This window comes from Corythoichthys intestinalis, chromosome 2, assembly GCF_030265065.1.
Source record: "Corythoichthys intestinalis isolate RoL2023-P3 chromosome 2, ASM3026506v1, whole genome shotgun sequence".
Lineage (NCBI taxonomy): Eukaryota > Metazoa > Chordata > Actinopteri > Syngnathiformes > Syngnathidae > Corythoichthys > Corythoichthys intestinalis.
Genome location: NC_080396.1, coordinates 37816427 through 37839342, shown reverse-complemented (window position 1 = coordinate 37839342; position 22916 = coordinate 37816427). Strand labels below are relative to the sequence as shown.

The following is a 22916-nucleotide window of genomic DNA, read 5'->3' as shown; positions in this document are numbered from 1 at the left end:
TCCTGTTTCAATTGTCTTTGTTTTTATGTTCTATTGATTTAATGTGATTTTTATGATCTTCATGTGATGTAAAGCACTTTGAATTGCCTTGTGTTGAATTGTGCTATATACATAAATTTGCCTTGCCTTGCCTTTGCAGACCAGAAAATTGCTTCTGTCATATTTCTTCAGACCCCTCACATTGACAGATATCTATGAACATTTGTTTTAAGGTCAAACACGATGAGCATTTTTCAATGATGTCTCCAATATGACACATATTTATTGTGACGCGCGTGTTGCATCTACTACAGTATATACTTTCACTTCTCAGCGCTTTCTTATAGGGAATAGACAAATGTTAATGGTTATTTTATTGACACCAATAAAAGTAAATGAGCAACAGGGGGCAGCAGAAACCAAAGTTTCGTGTGTTCGTGTGTGTGTGTGTGTTTGCGTGCATGTGAGAGAGGGTGTGTGAATTTTTGTGTGTGTGATTTGCAGAGCTGCTGTTTGTCCCACAGACTTCCTGCAAGTTTTTCCCAGTCACTCTACTGTGCTAATCCCAGACGGAGCAACCCTGCTACAAACCTTCGGCCCCTCCCTACCACCACTATCATTTTCATCCTCATCATCATCTTCTCCCACCTCGTCCTCATCATCTGCATCAGCCGTCTTTAAGCTCTTTTCTGGACCACAGATGGCTCGCTGAGGTCTAACTGTAATCACGTGAGGGTCTATAAGAAAGAAAGATCCTTTGGAAAATTCGACTTTGCTGCAATTTCTCAACCGGATCTACGTGGATCTTCCAACATGGCACAATCGGTCACAACGGTCCTGGTTCTGTTTCTGTGGCAGATGTTTGCAGCCACCAGAGCCCTCAGTGAGCCCCATGTCTACAAGGATTTAGACCTGGAGCAGCATCGGCGCCTGGCCCGCGGTGCCGAAGAGGATGAGCAGCAGTCCACGTACAGCCAGTCCTTTGAGAATGACTCTGTGACGCCGCCACAAGTCACCCAACTATCAAACGTGACGGATTCCGAGGACCGTGGAATATTCAATCCCTTCTACCCGCTAAGCCGGAACTCCTACATCGCCTATGCCACCGTGCTGGCGGCTGGCCTTCTGTTGGCAGTGGGCGTGGTGGGCAACATGGCGATCATGTGCATTGTGTGGAACAACTTCTACATGAGGTCTGCCTGGAACTACCTGCTGGCCAGTGTTGCATTTTGGGACTTCCTGCTGCTGCTGCTCTGCCTGCCCACGGAGATGGCCAACTGGCTGTCACATCGCCGCATCATGCCTGAGATCACCTGCCGATTGGTTCCCTACATGGAGGTAGGCGGGGTTACGGTGGGTGGGGTCATGGTAAAGTGTGTGGTTTCATCAACTCTATTAATAACAAAAAAGTGAAAACATCATAGTCTTTGCTACATTAGAAATGTATAAGTATGTTTCTGCAGAACCAGAAGATTTAGAACAGTGTCAAAATGTTATATGATGCTGTCAAGAGGCAATGTGTGTATTTTATCATCATTATTCAGGAATAAATGCTTACCCCTAAAACTTACACTTCAACATTTGCATATTAAAGCTGCTTTTCTGAACAGAACCACCATACGCATTGAGAAAACAGCTAAGAAGTACAAATGGTGCCTGCTTTTGAACACTTTCACCATATCACCACAACATTAGATTTGAGCAGCAAAACCACAGGCTGCAGGTTGGTAGAGACGATTTTTTATTAATGCTCAAAATGAGGGTCATCGGTCTTTCCAACAAAGAATGGCTCTTAAGAACTTTTAAAAGAAAAACATGCCTCATGGCTTCTTTGGCTTTTTCTCAGATTTGAGTGTTTTGAATTTCTTAAAATAGGAATCAGAAAAATGCGATTAGTTGGCTAATTATAATTTAATTTAAAATATCTTTGCAGTTTTGCAAGGCTCGTCAAAAGAATTATGAATTAAATTATTTATTTTTTTTGTTTTTCTCAATCTTTGACCAAGGTCTCTGGATTCAATGTAATGGCACACATACACTAAATGGCCGCTTTAAAACTGCTCGTTAATCTAAATTTCTAACCAGCCAATTACATGGCAGCAACTCAATACATTTAGGCATGTACTGTTGACATGGTCAAGGCGATATTCTGCTGTTCAAACTGAGCATCAGAATGGGAAAGAAAGGTGATTTAAGTGACTTTGAACATGGCGTGGTTGTTGGTGCCAGACAGGCTGGTCTGAGTATTTAAGAAACTGCTGAGCTACTAGGATTTACACGCACAACCATTGCTGGGATTGACAGAGAATGGTCCGAAAAAGAGAAAATATCCAGTGACCGGTCGTTCTGTGGGCTAAAATGCCTTGTTGATGCCAGAGGTCAGAGGAGAACAGCCAGCTGATACAAAGACAGTAACTTGAATAACCCCTCGTTACAACAGAGGTATGCAGAAGAGCATCTCTGAACGCACAGCATGTCAAGCTTGAGGCAGTTGGGCTACAGAAGCAGAAGGCCAAACCTGTCAGTGGCACTCCTGTCAGGTAAAAAACAGGAAACTGTAACGACAGTTCACACGGATCACCAAAATTTGACAATAGAAGATTACAAAACATTTGCATTGTCTGATAAGTTTTGATTTTTGCTACGACATTCAGATGGTAGGGGCCGAATTTGGTGTCAATAGCATGAGCGCATGAATACGTCCTGCAGGGAATCAATTGTTAAGGCTGGTGGTTATAGTGGTATAATGGTGTGGGGGATATTTTCTTGGCACACTTTGGGCCCCTTGGTACGAATTGAGCATCATTGCAAGCCACATCCTACCTGAGTATTGAAGCTGTTCATGTCCATCGCATTATGACCACAGTGTACCCATCGTGCAAATGGATAAAGCGCCATGTCATAAAGCTCAAATCGTCTTAGACTAGTTTCTTGAACATGACAATGTGTTAACTGTACCCAAATGACCTACAGGGTGACCAGATCACAATCCAATAGAGCACTTTTGGGTTGTGGGGTTATGTGAGATTCAGGTTATGGATGTACAGCCGACAAATCTGCAAAACTGCATGATGTTATCATGTCAATATGGACCAAACTATCTGAAGGATGTTTCCAGTGGGCTATTTTTTAAATCTATGCTATTAGGGAATAAGGCAGTTCTGAAGGCGAAAGGAGGATCCAACTCTGTATTCGCAAGGTGTACCTTATAAAGTGGCCAGTGAGAGAACTGTATGTAATGGTTGGGTATGTAGCCTCTCATGGACAGACACAAGTATTGTTGAAACCAGAGATTTACAATTTAAAGGTGAGTTGTTGCCCAAATGAGATTGGCTACCCAAGCTACACAAGCTAAACCATGAGTAAAGTATTTTATCGTCCTGTTTATCAGTAATTGCATCATATATCACGGAGACCAACCATTCATAGTTGGCATGACTCATGCTAAAACAAGCTTGTGAAACTATGAGAAATCGTAGACTAGCGTTGTGTGAAGCTAAGCAAAATACGTCTTGGCGTAATGGATCATTTACGAAGTTTATTTGTAAGCGTAACAAATTAATATAATGATATGGAATTACAGATTAGTCAAGTGGTGACTAATTGTTTGAAACCATGTTACTTTTTCTTATCTTTTGGGATGTTTGATTGCGAGTGGCGACCGATCATGACAGTGGTTATCTCTCAGGTGGTGTCTTTGGGTGTCACTTCGTTTACGCTGTGTGCTCTGGGAATTGACCGTTTCCACGCCGCTACCAGCTCGTCTCAACCAAAGACACGGCGAGTGGAGCGTTGTCGCTCTGTACTGGTCAAGCTGGTTGTGGTGTGGGTCGCTGCGATGCTGTTGGCCAGTCCTGAGCTCTTCTTGTGGCACCAAGCAAGGCCCACGGCTCCTACAGCTATAGACTCATGCTCCATCAGCGTCTCCTCGCCGTCATCCCTCCTCCTGCCTGACTCCCTGCACTCGCTGTTGCACAAGTACCACCAGGTGAGACCACACCCATTTTGCCAATTGACACATCTACAAGTAATTTCCAGCCCTCACGGCTAGACCAATTAACCTGATTGTGTTTTCAGGCTCGCATGTGGTGGACTTTTGGCTGTTACTTCTGCCTACCTGTCCTCTTTACCATCCTCTGCCAAATGGCAACCCGCAACGTCCATAGTGACTCCAGCTCCGCCCACAAGCAACGTAGCCATGATGACCCTTCCTCCAATCACAAGCGCCATCATCACCAGGCGCTGGAGCGGCAGCTTAACTGCACTCTGTTAGCATTAGCGCTGGTCTACAGCATTTGCGCACTTCCACAACACATATGTAACATCATGCTAGCATACACCAACATCACCATCTCTGAGGACACGGAGGCCACTCTGGCACTCTTACATCACTTCCTGCTATTCCTCAAGTCCTCCATCACGCCTGTGGTGCTGCTGTGTTTATGTAAGGTAAGTTTTCCCCAATCACACACTTACCTGACCTATCTTCCCTCTTCTTATCCGTCGGTTACAAGGTATTCCCTCCTCATATGGAATCCCCTCGGTAGAGGTAAGAGTAGTAATATTCAGATAACAATACTACTTACATTAGGTAGCATATACTGTATATTTAGTTATGTTTTGGTGTCACTATTCCCTCATTACTGTCAAGGCTGGACTCAGGTGCTCCCCCAGTTGACAATCCCTGATAAATGTAAAACCCATACTTGATTTTGTAAAACCAATGTAGTACATAAAAACTGTGTTAAAGTGTACCTTTGGTTATCAGCTGAAGTTAAAAGAAAAGGTTCCTGGAGCAATATTGTTCAATTTCATAATTATCTAGTTATATAATACTGTATTTGTATCTAGTCTTATATTTGCCAAAATTATAGCTCTGGTTATTTTTTTATATTCGGAACGGTTGTACGTCAAGTATTTGTGCGGGTTGTCCTTGCACCAGTTAGATACGTCTGATCATTGTTATTTTCTTATTAGTTTATATGTATTTATATATACAGTACACTTTGTATATACAGTAGGGAGTTTAATCACCGACTAATTGTGCAAGTTCTCCCACTTGAAAATATTTGAGAGGCTTGTAATTGTCAACATGGGTAAACCTCAACCATGAGAGACAGAATGTGGAAAAAAAAAACAGAAAATCACATTGTTTGATTTTTAAAGGATTTATTTGCAAATCATGGTGGAAAATAAGTATTTGGTCAATATCAAAAGTTCATCTCAATACATTGTTATGTACCCTTTGTTGGCAATAACGGAGGCCAAACGTTTTCTGTAACTCTTCACAAGCTTTTCACACACTGTTGCTGGTATTTTGGCCCATTCCTCCATGCAGATCTCCTCTAGAGCAGTGATGTTTTGGGTCTGTCGTTGGGCAACACCGACTTTCAACTCCCCCCACAGATTTTCTGTGGGGTTGAGATCTGGAGACTGGCTAGGCCACTCCAGGACCTTGAAATGCTTCTTACGAAGCCACTCCTTTGTTGCCCTGGCTGTGTGTTTGGGATCATTGTCATGCTGAAAGATCCAGTCACGTCTCACCTTCAATGCCCTTGCTGATGGAAGGAGATTTTCACTCAAAATCTCTCGATACATGGCCCCATTTAGTCTTTCCTTTGCACCGATCAGTCGTCCTGGTCCCTTTGCAGAAAAACAGCCCCAAAGCATGATGATTCCACCCCCGTGCTTCACAGTTGGTATGGTGTTTATCGGATGCAATTCAGTATTCTTTCTCCTCCAAACATAAGAACCTATGTTTCTACCAAAAAGTTCTATTTTGGTTTCATCTGACCATAAGACATTCTCCCAGTCCTCTTCTGGACCATCCAAATGCTCTCTAGCGAACCGCAGACGGGCCTGGACGTGTACTTTCTTCAGCAGGGGGACACGTCTGGCAGTGCAGGTTTTGAGTCCCTGGCGGCGCATTGTGTTACTGATAGTAGCCTTTGTTACTGTGGTCCAAGCTGTCTGTAGGTCATTCACTAGGTCCCCCCGTGTGGTTGTGGGATTTTTGCTCTCCGTTCTTGTTATCATTTTGACGCCACGGGGTGAGATCATGCATGGAGCCCCAGATCAAGGGAGATTATTAGTGGTCTTGTACGTCTTCCATTTTCTAATAATTGCTCCCACAGTTGATTTCTTTACACCAAGCATTTACCTATTGCAGATTCAGTCTTCCCAGCCTGTTGCAAGTCTACAATTTTGTCTCCGGTGTCCTTCAACAGCTCTTTGATCTTGGCCATAGTGGAGTTTGGAGTGTGACTGACTGAGTTTGTGGACAGGTGTCTTTTATGCCGATAATGAGTTAAAACAGGCGCCTTCAATACAGGTAACGAGTGGAGCCTCGTTAGAAGAAGTTAGACGTCTTTGACAGCCAGAAATCTTGCTTGGTTGTAGGTGACCAAATACTTATTTTGCACTCTAATTTGGAAATAAATTCTTTAAAAATTAAACAATGGGATTTTCTGTTTTTTTTTCTCCACATTCTGTCGCTCATGGTTGAGGATTACCTATGTTGACAATTACAGGCCTCTCTAATCTTTTCAAGTAGGAGAACTTGCACAATTGGTGGTTGACTAAATACTTATTTGCCCCACTGTATACAGTGTACATAGATTTTTTTTTCTTATTTTCCGCAATCAAAAACAATGTTCTGGAATAACTTAGTAATAATAATAATGATAATTTAGCTGTTTTTACTCATAATTCTGTTGCAAGACCAAGGACCTACGACTGTGACCAAGCTTTCTGACACAAGGCAGGGCATTCTTCTCTAGAATACCTTGATATTCCTAAGATTTCATTGTAAACTGCACATATTCCAGACACCCTGTGCTATATGAAGCAAAGCAATTCCAGAACATACAGTTTCTTCTATGTGTTTCACAGGAGGCATAGTGTATATTTATTTCCCTGATTACTTTTCTTTCATTAACAGAAGAGTAGTAACACTTTAAGGCACCTATGTGCACATATACAGTACAGTTGTGTACTTTATGTGAAAATGTGTGGAACACAGGCGCTGGGTCGGGTCTTTGTGGACTGCTGCTGCTGCTGCTGCCGAGCGTGTCAGCAGAACTCGGTTGAAGGTTCTCCAGGATCTGCTCACGTCCAGCTAAAGACGGCCAAAGAGGCGGCCATCTTCTTCGACAAAGCAAAAGACACCTCGGCCATCTTGTCTATCTCAAGTTAGATTATACTGCTCCTTCTTTATTCTTTCTTGCCCCCATCATGCACTCTGCTTGTTGACCTCCCTGTCCATGGTTGCTCTACTTCCTGTTTGCTCAGGAAGTGTCATTTGTAGTTATTTGTATAGATATTTTGAAGATCTGGAAAAAGATTGATGTGATTACACACATGAAAAAAATTCACTGTGGCAGATGCGCAAAAGTGATGTTTAAGTAGCAGTTTTAAACAATTATGTAATTAAGTATTAAAAATAAATCAGTGAATTCAAGGTAGTGAAACTTGAATTAACACAAATCATTTTATTGCAGTCACATGACTTTTGTTGGTTGTTTTTTACGTGATGAACGTCAATTAACAACTTTAGTTGACTTTAACGAACTTACTGTACGTGAGCGTCAATATATTTTGTTTGCATTTGAAGACTAACGACCTGCTCGTCCAATGTCGCCTCAGTAACCGTCACAGGATGTCGAGGTGGCTAAGGTTAGCCCTGTTTGAACCATGTGACCAAAGTGACGGTACGTGTTGTCATGGTTTTGTGAAAGAATGACTTGTCAACAATGGTAAATAAAAATAATTTAAATTTCAGCATTGATGATGTCATCACTTTACAGTCACGTTTAACAATCCTGCATCATAATCATCAATTGCAATATAAGAATGTCCATTTGAAATATTTCTAAAAATAAAAACTGTATGTGATAATATTTTGCTGCTAACTTAATCTTAACCCATTATTAATAGGCAGCATTTTATTGTTGTTGTTATTATGATGACATTATTTTTGTCACCATACTTATATTAGAAATCATAATAGTATAGATATTTATTATGAGAATAATTGTCTCTTCGCTCAGGGATACTCTCAATCTACCTCTCAATTTAGAAAGGCACAATGTTGTCTGCGGGAAAAAAATAGTCTCCCATCACACTTTCCTCCACTCTTGGTTTCCCCCAGCAACCTCTAGGGGTGTGTGTGTATACGTGTGAGAATTTGGAAACAGACACACGCAGGAAGTCACTTTGCTTGAAAGCTTAGATGTTAAAGGTCAAACTGGAAAAGGCTGTGTGTGACATCAACACACGAACGCTAGCAAGTGGGCTGGGCCGTGGAACAGCAGCAAGCTCATTAGCAGTGATGAGCGCTCGCCCGCTGGTCCGAACCCCTGAAACAGACAGCCTCTGTTCTCTAATGAAGCCACCAACACAGCGCCCAACAAACCTGCGACCATTCATCTACTAATGTGTGCTGGTGCAGACCAACGTTATGCAACGCAAGGTCACAGGTTCAAGTTTCTCATCAATTATTTTTCTGGTGTTATGTTCATGGACAACAGTCGGCTCAGTAAATCTCAGTAATTTCCCTGTTATTAATGTGGTTTGCGCTCTTTCAAGACTGCGTACAGTTTTTTTTTTTTTTTTTTTAGTCTTATAAATTTGCAACAACAAAAAGAAGAGCCCACCCGTTCTCCTCAATGTTACTGACAGATTTCAGACCCTTTCAGTCAATTTGACCTCAAGGAATTGTTGCATCCAAAAAATGTTATGTTTTTTTGTAAATGTAAAGTAAATGTTGCTTATTTCGTTCTATTCATGGAACACATAAACAGCTACTTAATGATGCAGGTTGACTCTTCCGCTAGCGCCACTACCATTCCAAACTTTTAATTTAGACTAAATGCCTCGTGAAAAGTTTTCATCCAAATCTTCTCAAAATTACTGTCAAAATAATGACTACAAGAAGATGAACCCTATTGATCATAGTTGATGACATGAACTTTTTTCTAGCGCCACCATCAGCTCAAAATTTCAATTTTAGATATAGTGTATCTTTAAAAACTTTTCATTCTATTTTGACAGGCTGAAGGCTGGCTGTCAAGTCGCCACTCAAGTGGTTGTTCGTCTTCTTGTGGACACTAACTTTGAAGTGCTACTCCTCCATTATTTATTAACCGATCAACTTGAAATCTAGTAGCTATGTAGCATAGGCCAGTATCTATTGATCCTTGGAGCCCGATTTTTGTATCAGGGCTAACTATTTGATTGCTGACTTATTTCTGCCTCTGTTGTCTGTAGGTTACAAACTCTGTGCCCTTTAGAGAATCAATACTGATGATTTTTGTGACAACGAGACTCTTTCACTCACTCCACTTCTTTTTAGACCATTCAGAGAGAGGTCACAAAATCTCACTTATATTTTGTGAGTTTTCCATTTATTTAACAAGATTCTTTTCTGTCAGGATACTAAAGTGTTGTCTAACCCTTTATATTGCACGCTTGTCAACTCATCGTGTGTGACTGCAACCCTTTCATGCGCAAAGTATGATTTTTTTTTTTAACTACAGCTGTCTGGTAATTACTTTTTAACCGATATACCCATATTGTCCAACTCCAAAAATCCAATATTGATATCAAACCAATATCGATATACATGGTCGTGGATTTAACATATTATGATCGTGTTGTGATGTCCAATTGGATGCTTTAATAATGATAATGCTCACATAAAAAATCCCAAGCATCTTAGTTTGGATACATCTAATGGTCATTAAGCATATGTAACTGCTGTGCTAAGCTGTGACCAGCCCTTGTTCAAAGGCAGAAGGCTTTTACATTCACTTTGAAGGCAAATACCGTATTTTTCGGACTATACGTCGCTCCTGAGTATAAGTCGCACCAGCCAATAAATGCGCAATGAAAAGGGAAAAAAACATATATAGTAAGTTGCACCAGAGTATTAGTCTCATTTTTGGGGGGAATTTTATTTGATAGAATCCAGCACCAAGAACGGACATGTCATCTTGAAAGACAATTTAAAATACAATGGAGAACAACAGGCTAAATAGGTGTACGGTATGCTAACATACCATGACCCTAGAAGTTAGATCGGGCCTAAAAAATCCAGCCCGACTCAACCGGCCAGCGGGTATTAAAGCCTGATGCGGCCCAGGCCAATCAATGAACTTGATTTTCTTGCCCGAGCCCGAAAAAAAACGAAATGTTATGTTTTATTTGTAGGCACGAGCCCGAAAAAAACAAAGTTTTATATTTTATTTGTGAGGACTCAGGAGGAGGAGGAAATGCGGGGATACGATGCGTGGTTGCGTTTTGTGTGATCACGTTTGTGACGATGCCGATGCATATATGCATAATGATAACAAATTAAAGCCTGTCTTTTGTAACGAATTCTCCCAGTTAAACAAGACTGTAAGACGGATATTCAATAAACATTTATATCTTTTATATTTGCGTGTCTGTTCTAACAGGCGGATAGCGGATTTGACATTTATTTTAATCTCCTTGAGTTGGCAGAAAAAAAAAACGCAAGTTTTCTCAATGTTTAAACAGTCTACATATTTTTATGATCATTATAAATGCATTTACACAACGAAATAACGCTGGAAAAGTTTGTTAAATATTCATTCATTCATTCATTCATTCATTTTCCATGCCGCTTTTCATATTTCTCTATATTTCTTTCCAAAGAGCCACATTCGTTTACATTCAGCGAAGCTGACACAGGTTTCTGTATAGCGTCTTCAACAATTTGAATCCTTTCCATACCCCACTCCTAACACAGTTGTTTGCATTTCAATTCTCCTGTTTTTAGTTTGTTTTTCACTCCTATAGCTGCTCCATATCAAAAAGGAAATACCAGGATGCTCGCGGATGGCGTCAGGGCACGGGAGGGGAAGAGTGAAAAGAGAGCGGGGCCACTGCGTTCACGTGCGCAGCCATGCACAGCGCTTTCTCTGTTTTATCCAAATTATTTGATTTAACATCCATACATCGTTTTAGTATAAATATATGAATATACAGTATATTTTAGGGCTGTCAAACGATTAAAATTTTTAATCGAGTTCATCACAGCTTAAAAATTAATGATAATTAATCGCAATTCAAACCATCTATAAAATATGCCATATTTTTCTGTAAATTATTGTTGGAATGGAAAGATAAGACACAAGACGGATATATACATGCAACATACTGTACCTAAGTACTGTATTTGTTTATTGTAACAACAAATCAACAAAATGGCATTAACATTAACATTTTGTTAAAGCGATCCATGGATAGAAAGACTTGTAGTTCTTAAAAGATAAATGTTAGTACAAGTTTTAGAAATTTTATATTAAAACCCCTCTTAATGTTTTCGTTTTAATAAAATTTATAAAATTTTCAATCAAAAAATAAACTAGTAGCTCGCCATTGTTGATGTCAATAATTACACAATGCTCACTCATGGTGCTGAAACCCATAAAATCAGTCGCACCCAAGCGCCAGCAGAGGGCAACAAAACACCAAAAAACACAAGTAACAAGTGGACTTGACACTGTGCTGTCATTTTAATCTGTTCGAGCGGGGCATGTGCGTTAATTGCGTCAAATATTTTAACGTGATTAATTTTAAAAAATTAATTACCGTCCGTTAACGCGATAATTTTGACAGCCCTATCATTCAGAAAAATGGGGTGTTGAACTGACATAAAAAAATTATGGAAACAATTTGCACCTGATAATATAGCTTTCCTTCAGCATTTAGCAATTGTGTCCTTTTAACATAAAGCACACATGTCTGGCCAATATTAGGCACTCATGTTGCGCGAACATAAAGCACTCTTGTTGAGCCAACATAATGCAGTCATGTTCACCCCAAAATACATGTTGAACCGACATTAAAGAAATACATAATTTGCACCGGATTAAATTGCTTTCCTTCAGTATTTAGCAATTGTGTTCTTTTAACATAAAGCACACATGTTGAGCCAACATAAGGCACAACTAGGGCTGTCAAATTTATCGTGTTACGGGCGGTAGTTTTTTTTTTTTTTTATTAATCACGTTAAAATATTTAACGGATGCACGGAACGACCCACTCACGCATTGCCGCAAACAGACTACAATGGCGATGTATGTATATACAGAGCTAAGAGGCAGTGACAGGTGAGTGGAGTGGATACAGGCATTTATTTGGACCGTGCTTTTAATCGCCTAAAGCTTCCACAACAATTATAACTATTGAGGCGAGCAACGTGGGGAAGAATGACAGGAGTTGATCTTTTTCTTAACACCCTGCATTGTACACAACACAGAGAAGATATATTATTTGCAGCCGCCACACACAGTCATGGTTACCCACTTCCCATCATGCATTTGGGCAGAACAGTTTTGTCACTACATTATCATTTACTGAAAGCTCAACACATACACTAGATGGCAACATTTAGTCACAAAATACAAGCTCAAATTTATCCATTAAGAATCTATCCGTGGATCCCTTTCACAGAAAGAATGTTAATAATGTTAATGCAATCTTGTGGATTTATTGTTATAATCAACAAATACAGAACCTATGTACAGTATGTTGAATGTATATATCCGTCTTGTTTTATCTTTCCATTCCAACAGTAATTTACAGAAAAATATGACATATTTTAGAGATGGTTTGAATTGCGATTAATTGCGATGAAATAATTTCTAAGCTGTGATTAACTCGATTAAAAATTGTTATCGTTTGACAGCCCTAATTTTAACGTATATGGCCGTCAATGGCATCAATTTATATATGCCTCAATGGAATCCAGTACATTGGCATCAATAGTAGCGACATTCATGATAGTCAATGGCATGGACGTACATAGCTGTCAGTGGTGTTTCCCACCTCACGTAGGTAACCCTCTGTATTAGTCCATTAGATAGAGCGGCAACACCACCCATGTATTTTGGGGCACAATAGGTGCCTGCCACGGTAGTGATTTAGTTTGGGGGTTGTTTTTGGGTTCTAGGTTTAGTTGGGGTTTTTGTAACTGTTTATTTGGTGTTTGCTGCATAGTGCAGGGGGTTGGGTAAATGTGTGCTCTGTGTCCATTGTTTCTTTTCTGTTAAACAAGCTCTTTTTATTTGCAATTTTGATTTGTCGCTGCCTCTTCATTGCACATCTGCCGTCTTGTGTTACGCTCGCGGCCCCTGACCACCAGGGGTACAGTGTGTAAGCTACTTCATATGGTGGTAGCAGTACTGCTGACCAATTTATTAGGTCGTGTGCGGGCCAGACATTATTGATTTTATGACACAGGCTGGGGGCCGGATGAAATTTGACCACAGGCCGCATTGGGCCCCTGGGCCGCACTTTGGAATTGTCTGATTTAGAGTGTTCGATCACCCTACCATGCATGTTTTGGGGATATTGGCCGAAACCGGAGTACATGGAGAAAACGCAACAGGCACAAACAGTTTGTGCCTGTTGTGTTTGAAACTCCACACAGGAAGGCTGGAGCCTGGGATGGAGCCCTTGATCTCTGAACTGTGAGGCAGACCACTAGCTCACTGTGACACCCAAATAATTGTTAAAATTTAAGGTTTATTCAAATTAACAAAAATAGTCACTTACCCCATAAAGGTCTTGCGTGTCCACCCCCCAAAAAAAAAAAATTGTCATTTTCTCTATAAAGGGTTAATGGTCTCAAGTGTCAGCTGTTCAATAGCTGTCCTCTGTAGTGACCATTGTCCCTGAAAGGGTTAAAACACACACGCGCAAATGCACACACACTCCACACACACAGGAGTACATTGTTGGTTTTGTGTGGGAAAAGCAGGGATGTGAGAGAAAGGAGGGGTATCCTTGGCTTCGAGGAGGGCTTCTGTTGTCATGACGATGATCACAGGGTCGCCGTGGCGAGCGAGTTGGGGTTTTGGAGAGGAAGCATTGCACTGGGGCCTCCTTCTCTGCACACACAAGCATACACGCTTGAAAGAAAGGGGGAGCATTGGCGCAGTGACAGGACGGTGGCAGGAGGTGGGGTGTGCCGGCGAAGGCACGAAGGAAGACGAGATGAGCCGTTTATAAGTTTGATCACGTCAACGAGCAGACTAGTTTCTTTATTTGTGTGTTGTTTTTTTTTCTTTGAGCGTGTGAGAAAGTTCCCGTCGGACGTGACTTGAGGGTCGAAGTCACAGGTATCCAGAACGCTAGCGCTCTCTGGTGGCCAATTAAGTCACCTTCAAATTCATCAGTAACCTTTAGTGACCATTAGTATATGTGATTGCTTGATAATCTAATCTAATCTAATCTAATCTAATCTAATCTAATCGAATCGAATCGAATCGAATCGAATTGAATCGAATCGAATCTAATCTAATCTAGTTAAAATCACGAATTTCTTTAACTGTGATAACGGAGAAAAATATGTTTAAACACATAAAATGACACATTCCTTGATTTGCACATTTTGGAGCAAATGTTCACCCAGATCAAGATCCAGTTCACCCACACCAAAGTTCAAGGTAAAAGGTCAAGTCATCAGCCAATCAAACATGCGTTTGATGGGGGGGGCGGGGAAATTGAACGAAACATTCAGCAAGTGAAAAGGGATGAATGTAAGTCTGAATATAATGAAAATAATTCACTAAATAATTATATATTATATAACTATATACATATTATTATTATTATATGACAGAACTCATTATATAATGCAAATAAGGTTGCTTAAAAGTTGGTGTGAATAATTTGAGCATCCTGGAAAGTTGGTAGTGTTTTGTCCCTACTGTCCCTATGCAAACCTATGCCCTTGGTTCATACTAATACTGGAAGTAATTTATGGCAGAAAACACAGACAAGGCTAAAAAAGCAGTTTTTTCTCCTGCACCCCTCTTTAAAATAAACTGCTGTATTTTAAGCCAGAAGAACTGTTGTGTTTGATAGAACAATATGTCTTTATGCTGCCATAGCAGATTCATGGCGCATTAAGCCCCCGAACTATTTATAATTTGTCCGTTTTACCCTTGAAACCCCCATTTACAGATGTCGCGCAACTGCTTTTGTTTCAACCCAGCCATAAAGAGAAGGTAGGTAATTATATTTATCATTCAAAATGTCTGTCATTTTTAGCTTAGAATCATTAATTGATGTCTAATATTTCGTTTAAAAAAAAAACACTTAAAAAAATTATTTACTCGCATATTTTAAACTTTTAAACAAATTACGCCACAATGAAAAAAATGGTGTCTGTAAATAAGTCACAGATATCTACCTCATAACTATCGCTTAGTTGTATTTTTTTTGTTTTTGTTTTTGTTACTGTTGCATTTTCCCATATGTTAGATGATAAATAATCGATCCAAACAAAAAGGGTAAATATGTGAAAAAGAACATATCGACCACTCCTTGATGTCTGCGATTTCTGCATCGCGACCCTTGTTATATTACCATGTTTCACCCATAAAATCCCCCACAAATCCGGTTGTGGCCATCCACATCCGTCTTGACACTCGGTGACACATGCTACATGGAGTTTTAGGATCAAAACAACTTAAATACGCGATAATATCTCGTTAAAATCATGGCGGCTTTAATTATGCTCTCTCATGCTCTCACCTCCAGTTAGGGTTTCGCCGTTGCATTTTTTTTTTTTTTTTTAAGTTCAAAATGTTTTATCCCCCGGAACATTTAGATTTAAGCTTTCCAATGATGTATCACACGTGCATATCAGACAATTTTGAAATTTGGCCAAATTGGGGGTCTCAGAGCAGAACTTCAGTTCACCTGAGTGTTTTCCGCCTTATACAGACTGCTAGCCAGGGTGTCAGAACGCCAGAGAAGGCTGCGAGCAAATGACAAATATTCTTATGTTTGTGCACGTTAGCAGGCTCTATTACCGCACTGAATGGAAACGCTGATAGACTCGAACGCAGGTAAATAAGCAAAAATTTAAATCAATTTGTAGCAGTGGAGACATTTTACTGAGAGATCGATTCCCGCTGCCATTACTTCGATCTGGCGGAGAGTTTTATGTCAGCTGTGATATATACGGCCGCTCATAGCATGATTTTTAACCCGTCCCCTTGCGAGGGCTCCCATTACGCCGGGCACCCCAGAGGCACAGGTGCGGCTGCATCGCTGGCACCCCCCCCTAGCTCCGCCCCTGAAAGATGTTTATATTTGCAATCATTACTCAATAGCAGTGGTGGAATGTGTACTTAAGTATAATTTTGTGTATCTGTACTTTACTTGAGTACAAATATGAAGTGGTATTTTTTTTACTTTTACTGCACTACATTTTACAGCAGGTATCTGTACTTTTTACTCCACTTCTTTTCAAATTGTCGCCTGCATTACACGATACTTTTGTTTGTTTTCTTAATTTCTTATTTTCTCATCATGAATAGTTTGTGATAATTTCGCTTTCATGCCTCCGGCGCAATCGATAAACCCCGTGCAACTATACCGTAACTGAGCACTAGAGGGAGCAAAACGAGTACAAGCAAGATTGGCAGGTGAACACAGTAAGTGGCGGTATGAACCTGATCGTTCCTCTCTATCTGCCATTAAACTAAGTTTTGAGAGTTTCTGAGTTTGTTAAGCTTCTGTTTACAGCGTAGTCAATTTTATTACTTGTTTTTTCCCCATTCTGCTCAGTTTTAAATAAAAATGAGCAATCAATTAATTTGTTTTGTTCTTTTTTTTAATATTGACTCAGCTATTACATTTTTGCATCGGGAGAAAATACTTTTTTTACTTGTACATTTTAAAGTACTTTGTACTTTTACTTGAGTAAATCTCATCAATTGACTTGTCCATAAATTCACAATTTACCGTAGTGTTACCGTCAAGGACAGAATTACATTCAGGAAAACTGACTGAACTTTCGTGAGCAGTTCAGCCAATTATCAGGGAGAGACAATGACAAATCCTTTCAAAGACTGAGCAGTAGTCTATAATCATCGGTTCCCCTAATGTTACCCACCTAATGTGAAGCCCAATCTTAAGGTAAATATATTTTAAATAATTCACTCAACATGTTGCACATCTAAAAGATTTTACTGGTTCCATTTTGAAAAATAGTACTTTGGCCAGTAAAATGAAATTATGTCTCGTGTATTTGATTTTCTGGCCAGTGAAGTTCATTGTTTCTACTTGTATTTTATGGACAATAATTCAGTAAAGGGAACTTTGAAAAGCTGGCTTGATGGTGTCAAAATGAAGGGCACACAAGGGAAGAAAAGACACATTTCCATGTAATACTTTTTTCAATATTCCAGTTTAGTTGTGTGACGTCATAAAAGGCATTTTCACCTAAATAAAATTCCACAGACGAATGATGTTGTGCACCTGAGAGGCGCAGTCTACGTTCATTCAGTTGTTTGCCAGTTGGGAAAAAAACCTTTGTCATTAACATGGCTACATTTAATTTCCTCCACGCTTTATTTTGGTGCGAGGCGAGGGTTGACAAATTGACAACACATCTCTGAGCACAACATCCCATTACATTTCTTCTTAATCCACCAGGTCCACATGAATCCAAGTTTTACATTTCTCACATTGCGTTGGAGAAGAAACAAGCGGATCACGTTTAAACGAACCGATTCCTTCCATTACAGATCACTCGGTCTGATTCACATGATTGATAAATAAACTAAGCTGATCTATTATCGACATAAATAGCATGATCATCATTACATGACTCTAGCGGCCAATATGTCAAAAACCACAATAATAATAAAAATACAAAACTCAAATAAAATGTTACACATGAAACGATTATCAACATTGTCATTATTCTTATCTTACAAAAACAAAAATCAAGAGTGCAATAAAAAATTTTCAAAGGGAAGTAAACATCAAACTGAAAGGGAGGACGAGAAAAAAAGTGACCAGATGATGAATGACAAAAAGATTAAGGACATGTGACGGCGACGAGGAAGAGGTGGTTCATCTTTCCGGTCTGGTTCCGGAAGGGTCAGTCAAAATGGCCGACGTGCTGATGATCTCACCTGACAACAAAGTTTTAAAACTCTTCCTTGCTATGTTGTGAAAAACTTGACTCTGTTAATTTGAGATTAATTGAACAACCAGCAGGGACCGGGCTTTATTTGTGGTGTTTCCTGCTTCCTGTCTGGTCGCCGCCGTCTCGGAGCTTGTAGCGTGAGATACAGGAGGTTCATGGGTAGTGTAGTTTATGCAACATGGAAATATGAAAATGGAAGGATGAGGCGGGAGGAGCTTGGAGGATGGCAAGGCTGGTTGGGTTGGGTGTGTAGTTTGGGGGTTGTCTACTCTCAGGAACTCCTCTTGGTCCTGGAATGCTGGATCAGCCACTGAAGGGTGATGTCTGTACACAAGAATCAGAAAGTCAGGAACAATAGCGGTGGAAAATTTCCAAGGGCTGATACATGGTGTCGCTAAATTCATTATGAGCTTGGATTTTTTCTGTGTGTTACCAATGTTGTCCTTTTCCTTGCAGGAGATGGAGTAGCAGCAGATCTCTCTGTCCTGGATGGCTGATAAGTTCCTGGATGACACAAGCAAACCACAATGAGGAAGCTGTCGGGTACAGGATATGGCATTCGCACGGTTTGAGGTGAGTTTACATCCTCTCGATGAGTTCCTTCTCGTCCAGAGCTCCTGGTAAGTCGCGCTTGTTGCCCAGAACCAAAACCTGAAGATACGACACCATGTCAAATCCAACTGGGAGGTATGGTAGTGAATGATTAGTCCAACTGGATTGAATGTCTAAAAGAGCTTTGTAGAAATAGTTGAGTTTGGTTGGATTTGGAGTTAAATCCTCCAAATTGTGAGTTTGGCATGACAACCACTTACTCACTGTGCTGCCACCACTTAAAAGTTCATTTGAAAACTATTCACAATGAAAACCATAGTCAAACAAGGTCCACGATCTCAAGAAACATTTTTCACGCCTCCCCCTTCTGGAGCAACAAAGGCAAAAGGCTATTAAAGAGGTAAAGGAGACACACTCACCGGAATTCCCTGCAGTTGAGGTTTGTCGAGCAGATTGTGGAGTTCGTTCTTGGAGGCTTCAATCTTCTCTGGGTCGGCCGCGTCCACCATGTATCTGCAAACATCATGAGTGTTTATTACCAGAACAACACATGATGGAGAAATAGTGAAACATCAAGTAAGTCTTACACTATGGCGCTGACTCCTCTGCAGTAACGTTCCCACATGCTCCGGAAACGAGGCTGTCCGCCAATGTCCCACAGCTGCACAAGACGTACACAATTTAGGCTTTTATCGAGGTCACTGTCACGGCAACAGAGTAAGGACCCACCTTGATGGTGACGTTGCCCTTGGTGATCTTCCTCATGTTGAAGCCCACTGTGGGAATCATGTCTTCACTGAATTGGCCCGACTGGAGCAAGGCAGCCAAAGCATTCATGTGTCACTATTTCGTTCGATCACAATCAACCATGGACGTTGTATACCGTATTTTTCGGACTATAAGTCACTTTTTTTTTTTAGTTTGGCTGGGTGTGCGACTTAAACTCTGGAGCTACTTATGTGTGAAAGTATTAACACTTTATTATATCATTTCACATGTTATTTGGGTGTTTTGGAGTGAGGCTGTTGGTTCGGTAAACTTGTTAGCATGTTATTTATGCTATGGTTATCTGAATAACTTTTAATAGCTATGTTACGTGAACATACCGGCCACGTTACTATTTCGTTGTTCATGCATCATTTAACATTATCATACTGTACACTTATTCAGCATGTTGTTCTCTATTGTATTTTTATTTTAAATTGCCTTTCAAGATGACATATCTGTTTTATGTGTTGGATTTTATCAAGTAAATTTCCCCCAAAAATGCGACTTATACTCCGGTGCAACTTATATATATATATATATATATATATATATTTTTTTCCCTTTTCATTGCACATTTTTGGGCTGATGCAACTTATACTTAGATGCGACTAATAGTCTGAAAAATACGGTATATATGAATTTGTCTCAGTCATTTGTTGGTTAAAACAAGCTCTTGTAGGTTAAAATGATGCTTTTCAATTGTATCAAGTTCTTTGGCCATTATAAAACCATATTACAAATTGAATTTGAAGACTCAATGTTCTTCCCTTGTCTGCGTGGGTTTTCTCCAGATACTCCGGTTTCCTCCCACTTACCGAAAACATGCATGGTAGGCTGATTGAACAGTCTAAATTGTCTCTAGATATGAGGGTGTGCGTGAATGGTTGTTTGTCTCCATGTGCCCTGCAAGTAGCTGGCAACCAGTTCAGGGTGTAACTTGCCTCCCGCCCATTGTTAGCTGGGATAGGGTCCAGCAACCCCGCAACCCGACTGAGTATAAGTAGCACAGAAGATGGAATTAATGAATTTGCCCACTTCGGCACGCCTGCACGAGCTCAAATTTTAATGGTGTTTTTGTCAACTTTTAGGCGCCTACTTTGCTAATAAATCACGACCAATAAAGCTAGACATTTTCATTTGGTCATATACATTTAATAATTTGGCTGTCATTGATGACACTCTATACAAGATTTAACTTAAATAACAAAATTGTGCCGTTGACTATATTTAACCTCAATGGCAAATTCACGCAAGGCTCGGTCTTTGTATAGATGTCTGGTCTTTACGGACAGGCTGGTAGCATGTGACCATTTCACCATCACTAACCGGTGCTGATGTGAGGAGACCATAAGCACGCAGTATTTAGATTAAAACAAAACGACTATGTTGTTATAGTACGGGGGGACTCGTTAAAGTAGTTCATGTATAACATTATGCTGACAAAGCACGAGGAGCCATTAAAAGACTAAGATGAAGACATTGAGGTCATCAGCTCAACAACGGATGGATGCAGCCTGATGCTAACAGCTGCTCGCTATTAGCTACATTAGCCTTCTTACCGCTATCACGTTGACAAATGTGGTCTTTCCTGAATACTGCAGTCCCACGAGGGTTAATTCCATCTCCTCCTTCCAGAAGAGCGCCTTGAACCAGTCCAGCAGTTTGTTGATGAGCGCTATCATCTTCGTCGTCCGCTATTAAGGCCAATGCTAACCTATTTGCTTCTTCTTCTGCTGATGCTGCTGATGCTAAAGCAAGGCGGCTCCCCTTGCTAGCAAACTGGCTGACGCCCCGAACGCGAATTTGTCAAAGTGACAAGCTGGGGCAGAGACGGACTACCGAACTGCACCGTCGACCTTTAGCTTCACAGATCTTTTGTCGGTATTTTTACACGCGAACCGACTTCGCCTTTTTTGCCTTTTCGCTGCTGTTTACTACCGACGTCTTTCCTACCCGACAATTTTCCGATAGTATAAGAGAACGAACTTCCGAGTATTTCAAAGTAAAGGTTCAGGGCCAGTGAGGAACATGCAAAATAGAAACATACTCCAGTCCATTTGGGACTGGTTTGTGGGGACTTGGGCGTCGCACCACCAGACACCCAATATGATTAATTATTATTGTGATAAATTAAAAAATACTGAGTAATATTAATAAGAGACGAATGCTTGTTGTCTGGTTAATGATGTATTTAGGTTTTGACACATCACAGAAATGTACTAAATTTCTATCTAATTCACTGCTGGACTGGTCACCTGAAGTCCCTGTGTCGAACAGAACATTCTGTCGAATTCTGTCTAGAAATGGCCTCCATGGTCGAATCTGTTATGTACTTCCTTAATCTAAGTACATGTAAGGCCGAGACTTGAATGGAACAACACTTCTTTATTCAGTGTGCTTCTCAGCATAAAGACCCTACTCACATGACGTCACAACCACGCCTCCGCGCCATATTGTCCGTCAACTCGTCGTGTTTACGCATTACCGTTACGTAAATTCCTCCTATTATGGCGTGTTTTTCTGCTCGTTAAGATTAATAATCAAAATGGTGAAGGCGTGTGTGGCGGTTGGTTGCAGTAACAGAGAAGATAGACGGAGAGACTTGAAGTTCTACCGTATTCCGAGAGACCCTGAGAGGAGAGCAAGATGGACGGCTGCAATTGACGAGAAAGCTGGGCACCAAACGATCACTACAGATTATGTAGTAGTCATTTTATATCTGGTAAGATGCATTTAATATATATTTAGAGGGTTTTGGGCTGACAACCACAATTAAGATCATTGCGAGGCTAATCGCCGACAACATACAGTTTCAAATTCAAGATGCTTATTTCTTCCACCATAATTATTTTTTGAATAATATTTAGCTGGTACCAAGTCAAAGAAGCTGGCTTTGTCTACGGATCATCAGTTAAACAGGTGTGTCCAAACCTTTTGCAAAGGGGGCCAGATTTGGTGTGGTAAAAATGCGGGGGGCTATCTTGGCTGATTTACATACAGGGGCGGACTGGTAATCTGTGGGTTCTGGAGGATCACAGAACGGCCGGTGCCCTGGACGGCCGGCGGCCGCAATTCATTATTCATCACTGTTTTTACCCCCCCTAGCCTCTGATTATCTACAGTTCGCATCCAATCCGACAGGTGGCAGCAATGCGCCTGGCTGTTAGAAGAACGAAGAAAGCACTGAGTAGCCTTCATTGGTTCTTTGTGCAAGCAAAATAGCGACGAGCGTTAATGCACAATATGGATGGTGGTGGCAAAAAAGAGAAAGAGAAGGGTGGCGCGGAGAAGGTTAGGGAGAAAAAAATTAAAGAAACTGGAGAGCGAAGCATTAAAATGTCATAAGTTGACATATTTTCGCAAGCAGCAGTCTGGCTGCAACGGCCAGGTCGGGTAAAAGCAGCCCAGCCCCCGGCGATGGTGAGAGGGGGAGCGGGAGCCGCTCTGTGACGTGCAACCGGTACAGGGAGAGAGAGAAAAGAAGAGGAATATGGGGTTATATTTCTGACACTATTCTGAGCGAGCAATAATCCGAAACAAGCTGGTGGAAGTTCCTCAGATAAGCGCAGGGCAAGTAAAAAGGGATGAAGAGGGTCACTTGCTCGGTGTACTGGCAATTGTTATCCACCAGGTAGCT

General features: G+C 40.7%; 2 protein-coding genes across 2 annotated transcripts; one reads left to right on the top strand and one right to left on the bottom strand.

Moving 5' to 3' along the window:
- The first annotated feature begins 469 nt into the window (after window positions 1–469).
- On the top strand, window positions 470–7758 carry gpr37l1b (G protein-coupled receptor 37 like 1b). Its single transcript, XM_057829347.1, has 4 exons — window positions 470–1317; window positions 3668–3967; window positions 4057–4428; window positions 7001–7758. Exons 1-4 carry the CDS (start codon window positions 793–795, stop codon window positions 7172–7174), a joined length of 1371 nt encoding a protein of 456 aa, XP_057685330.1. The 5' UTR covers window positions 470–792; the 3' UTR covers window positions 7175–7758.
- Window positions 7759–17025: 9267 nt separating this feature from the next.
- Window positions 17026–21267, bottom strand: LOC130909529 (ADP-ribosylation factor-like protein 8A). The gene is made up of 7 exons (XM_057826119.1): window positions 20839–21267; window positions 19241–19321; window positions 19099–19172; window positions 18931–19024; window positions 18543–18610; window positions 18393–18463; window positions 17026–18283 (listed from the first exon to the last, which is right to left on the bottom strand). Exons 1-7 carry the CDS (start codon window positions 20959–20961, stop codon window positions 18231–18233), a joined length of 564 nt encoding a protein of 187 aa, XP_057682102.1. The 5' UTR covers window positions 20962–21267; the 3' UTR covers window positions 17026–18230.
- Window positions 21268–22916: the final 1649 nt, after the last annotated feature.

Coding starts and splice junctions, on each gene's coding strand:
- LOC130909529 (XM_057826119.1), bottom strand. CDS start 20,961: ATGATAGCGCTCATCAACAAACTGCTGGACTGGTTCAAGGCGCTCTTC. Junction 19,322..20,838: donor CATTTGTCAACGTGATAGCG/GTAAGAAGGCTA, acceptor GCCTTGCTCCAG/TCGGGCCAATTCAGTGAAGA. Junction 18,284..18,392: donor CAAGGAAAAGGACAACATTG/GTAACACACAGA, acceptor TCTTGTGTACAG/ACATCACCCTTCAGTGGCTG.
- gpr37l1b (XM_057829347.1), top strand. CDS start 793: ATGGCACAATCGGTCACAACGGTCCTGGTTCTGTTTCTGTGGCAGATG. Junction 1,318..3,667: donor GATTGGTTCCCTACATGGAG/GTAGGCGGGGTT, acceptor GTTATCTCTCAG/GTGGTGTCTTTGGGTGTCAC. Junction 4,429..7,000: donor TGCTGCTGTGTTTATGTAAG/GTAAGTTTTCCC, acceptor TGTGGAACACAG/GCGCTGGGTCGGGTCTTTGT.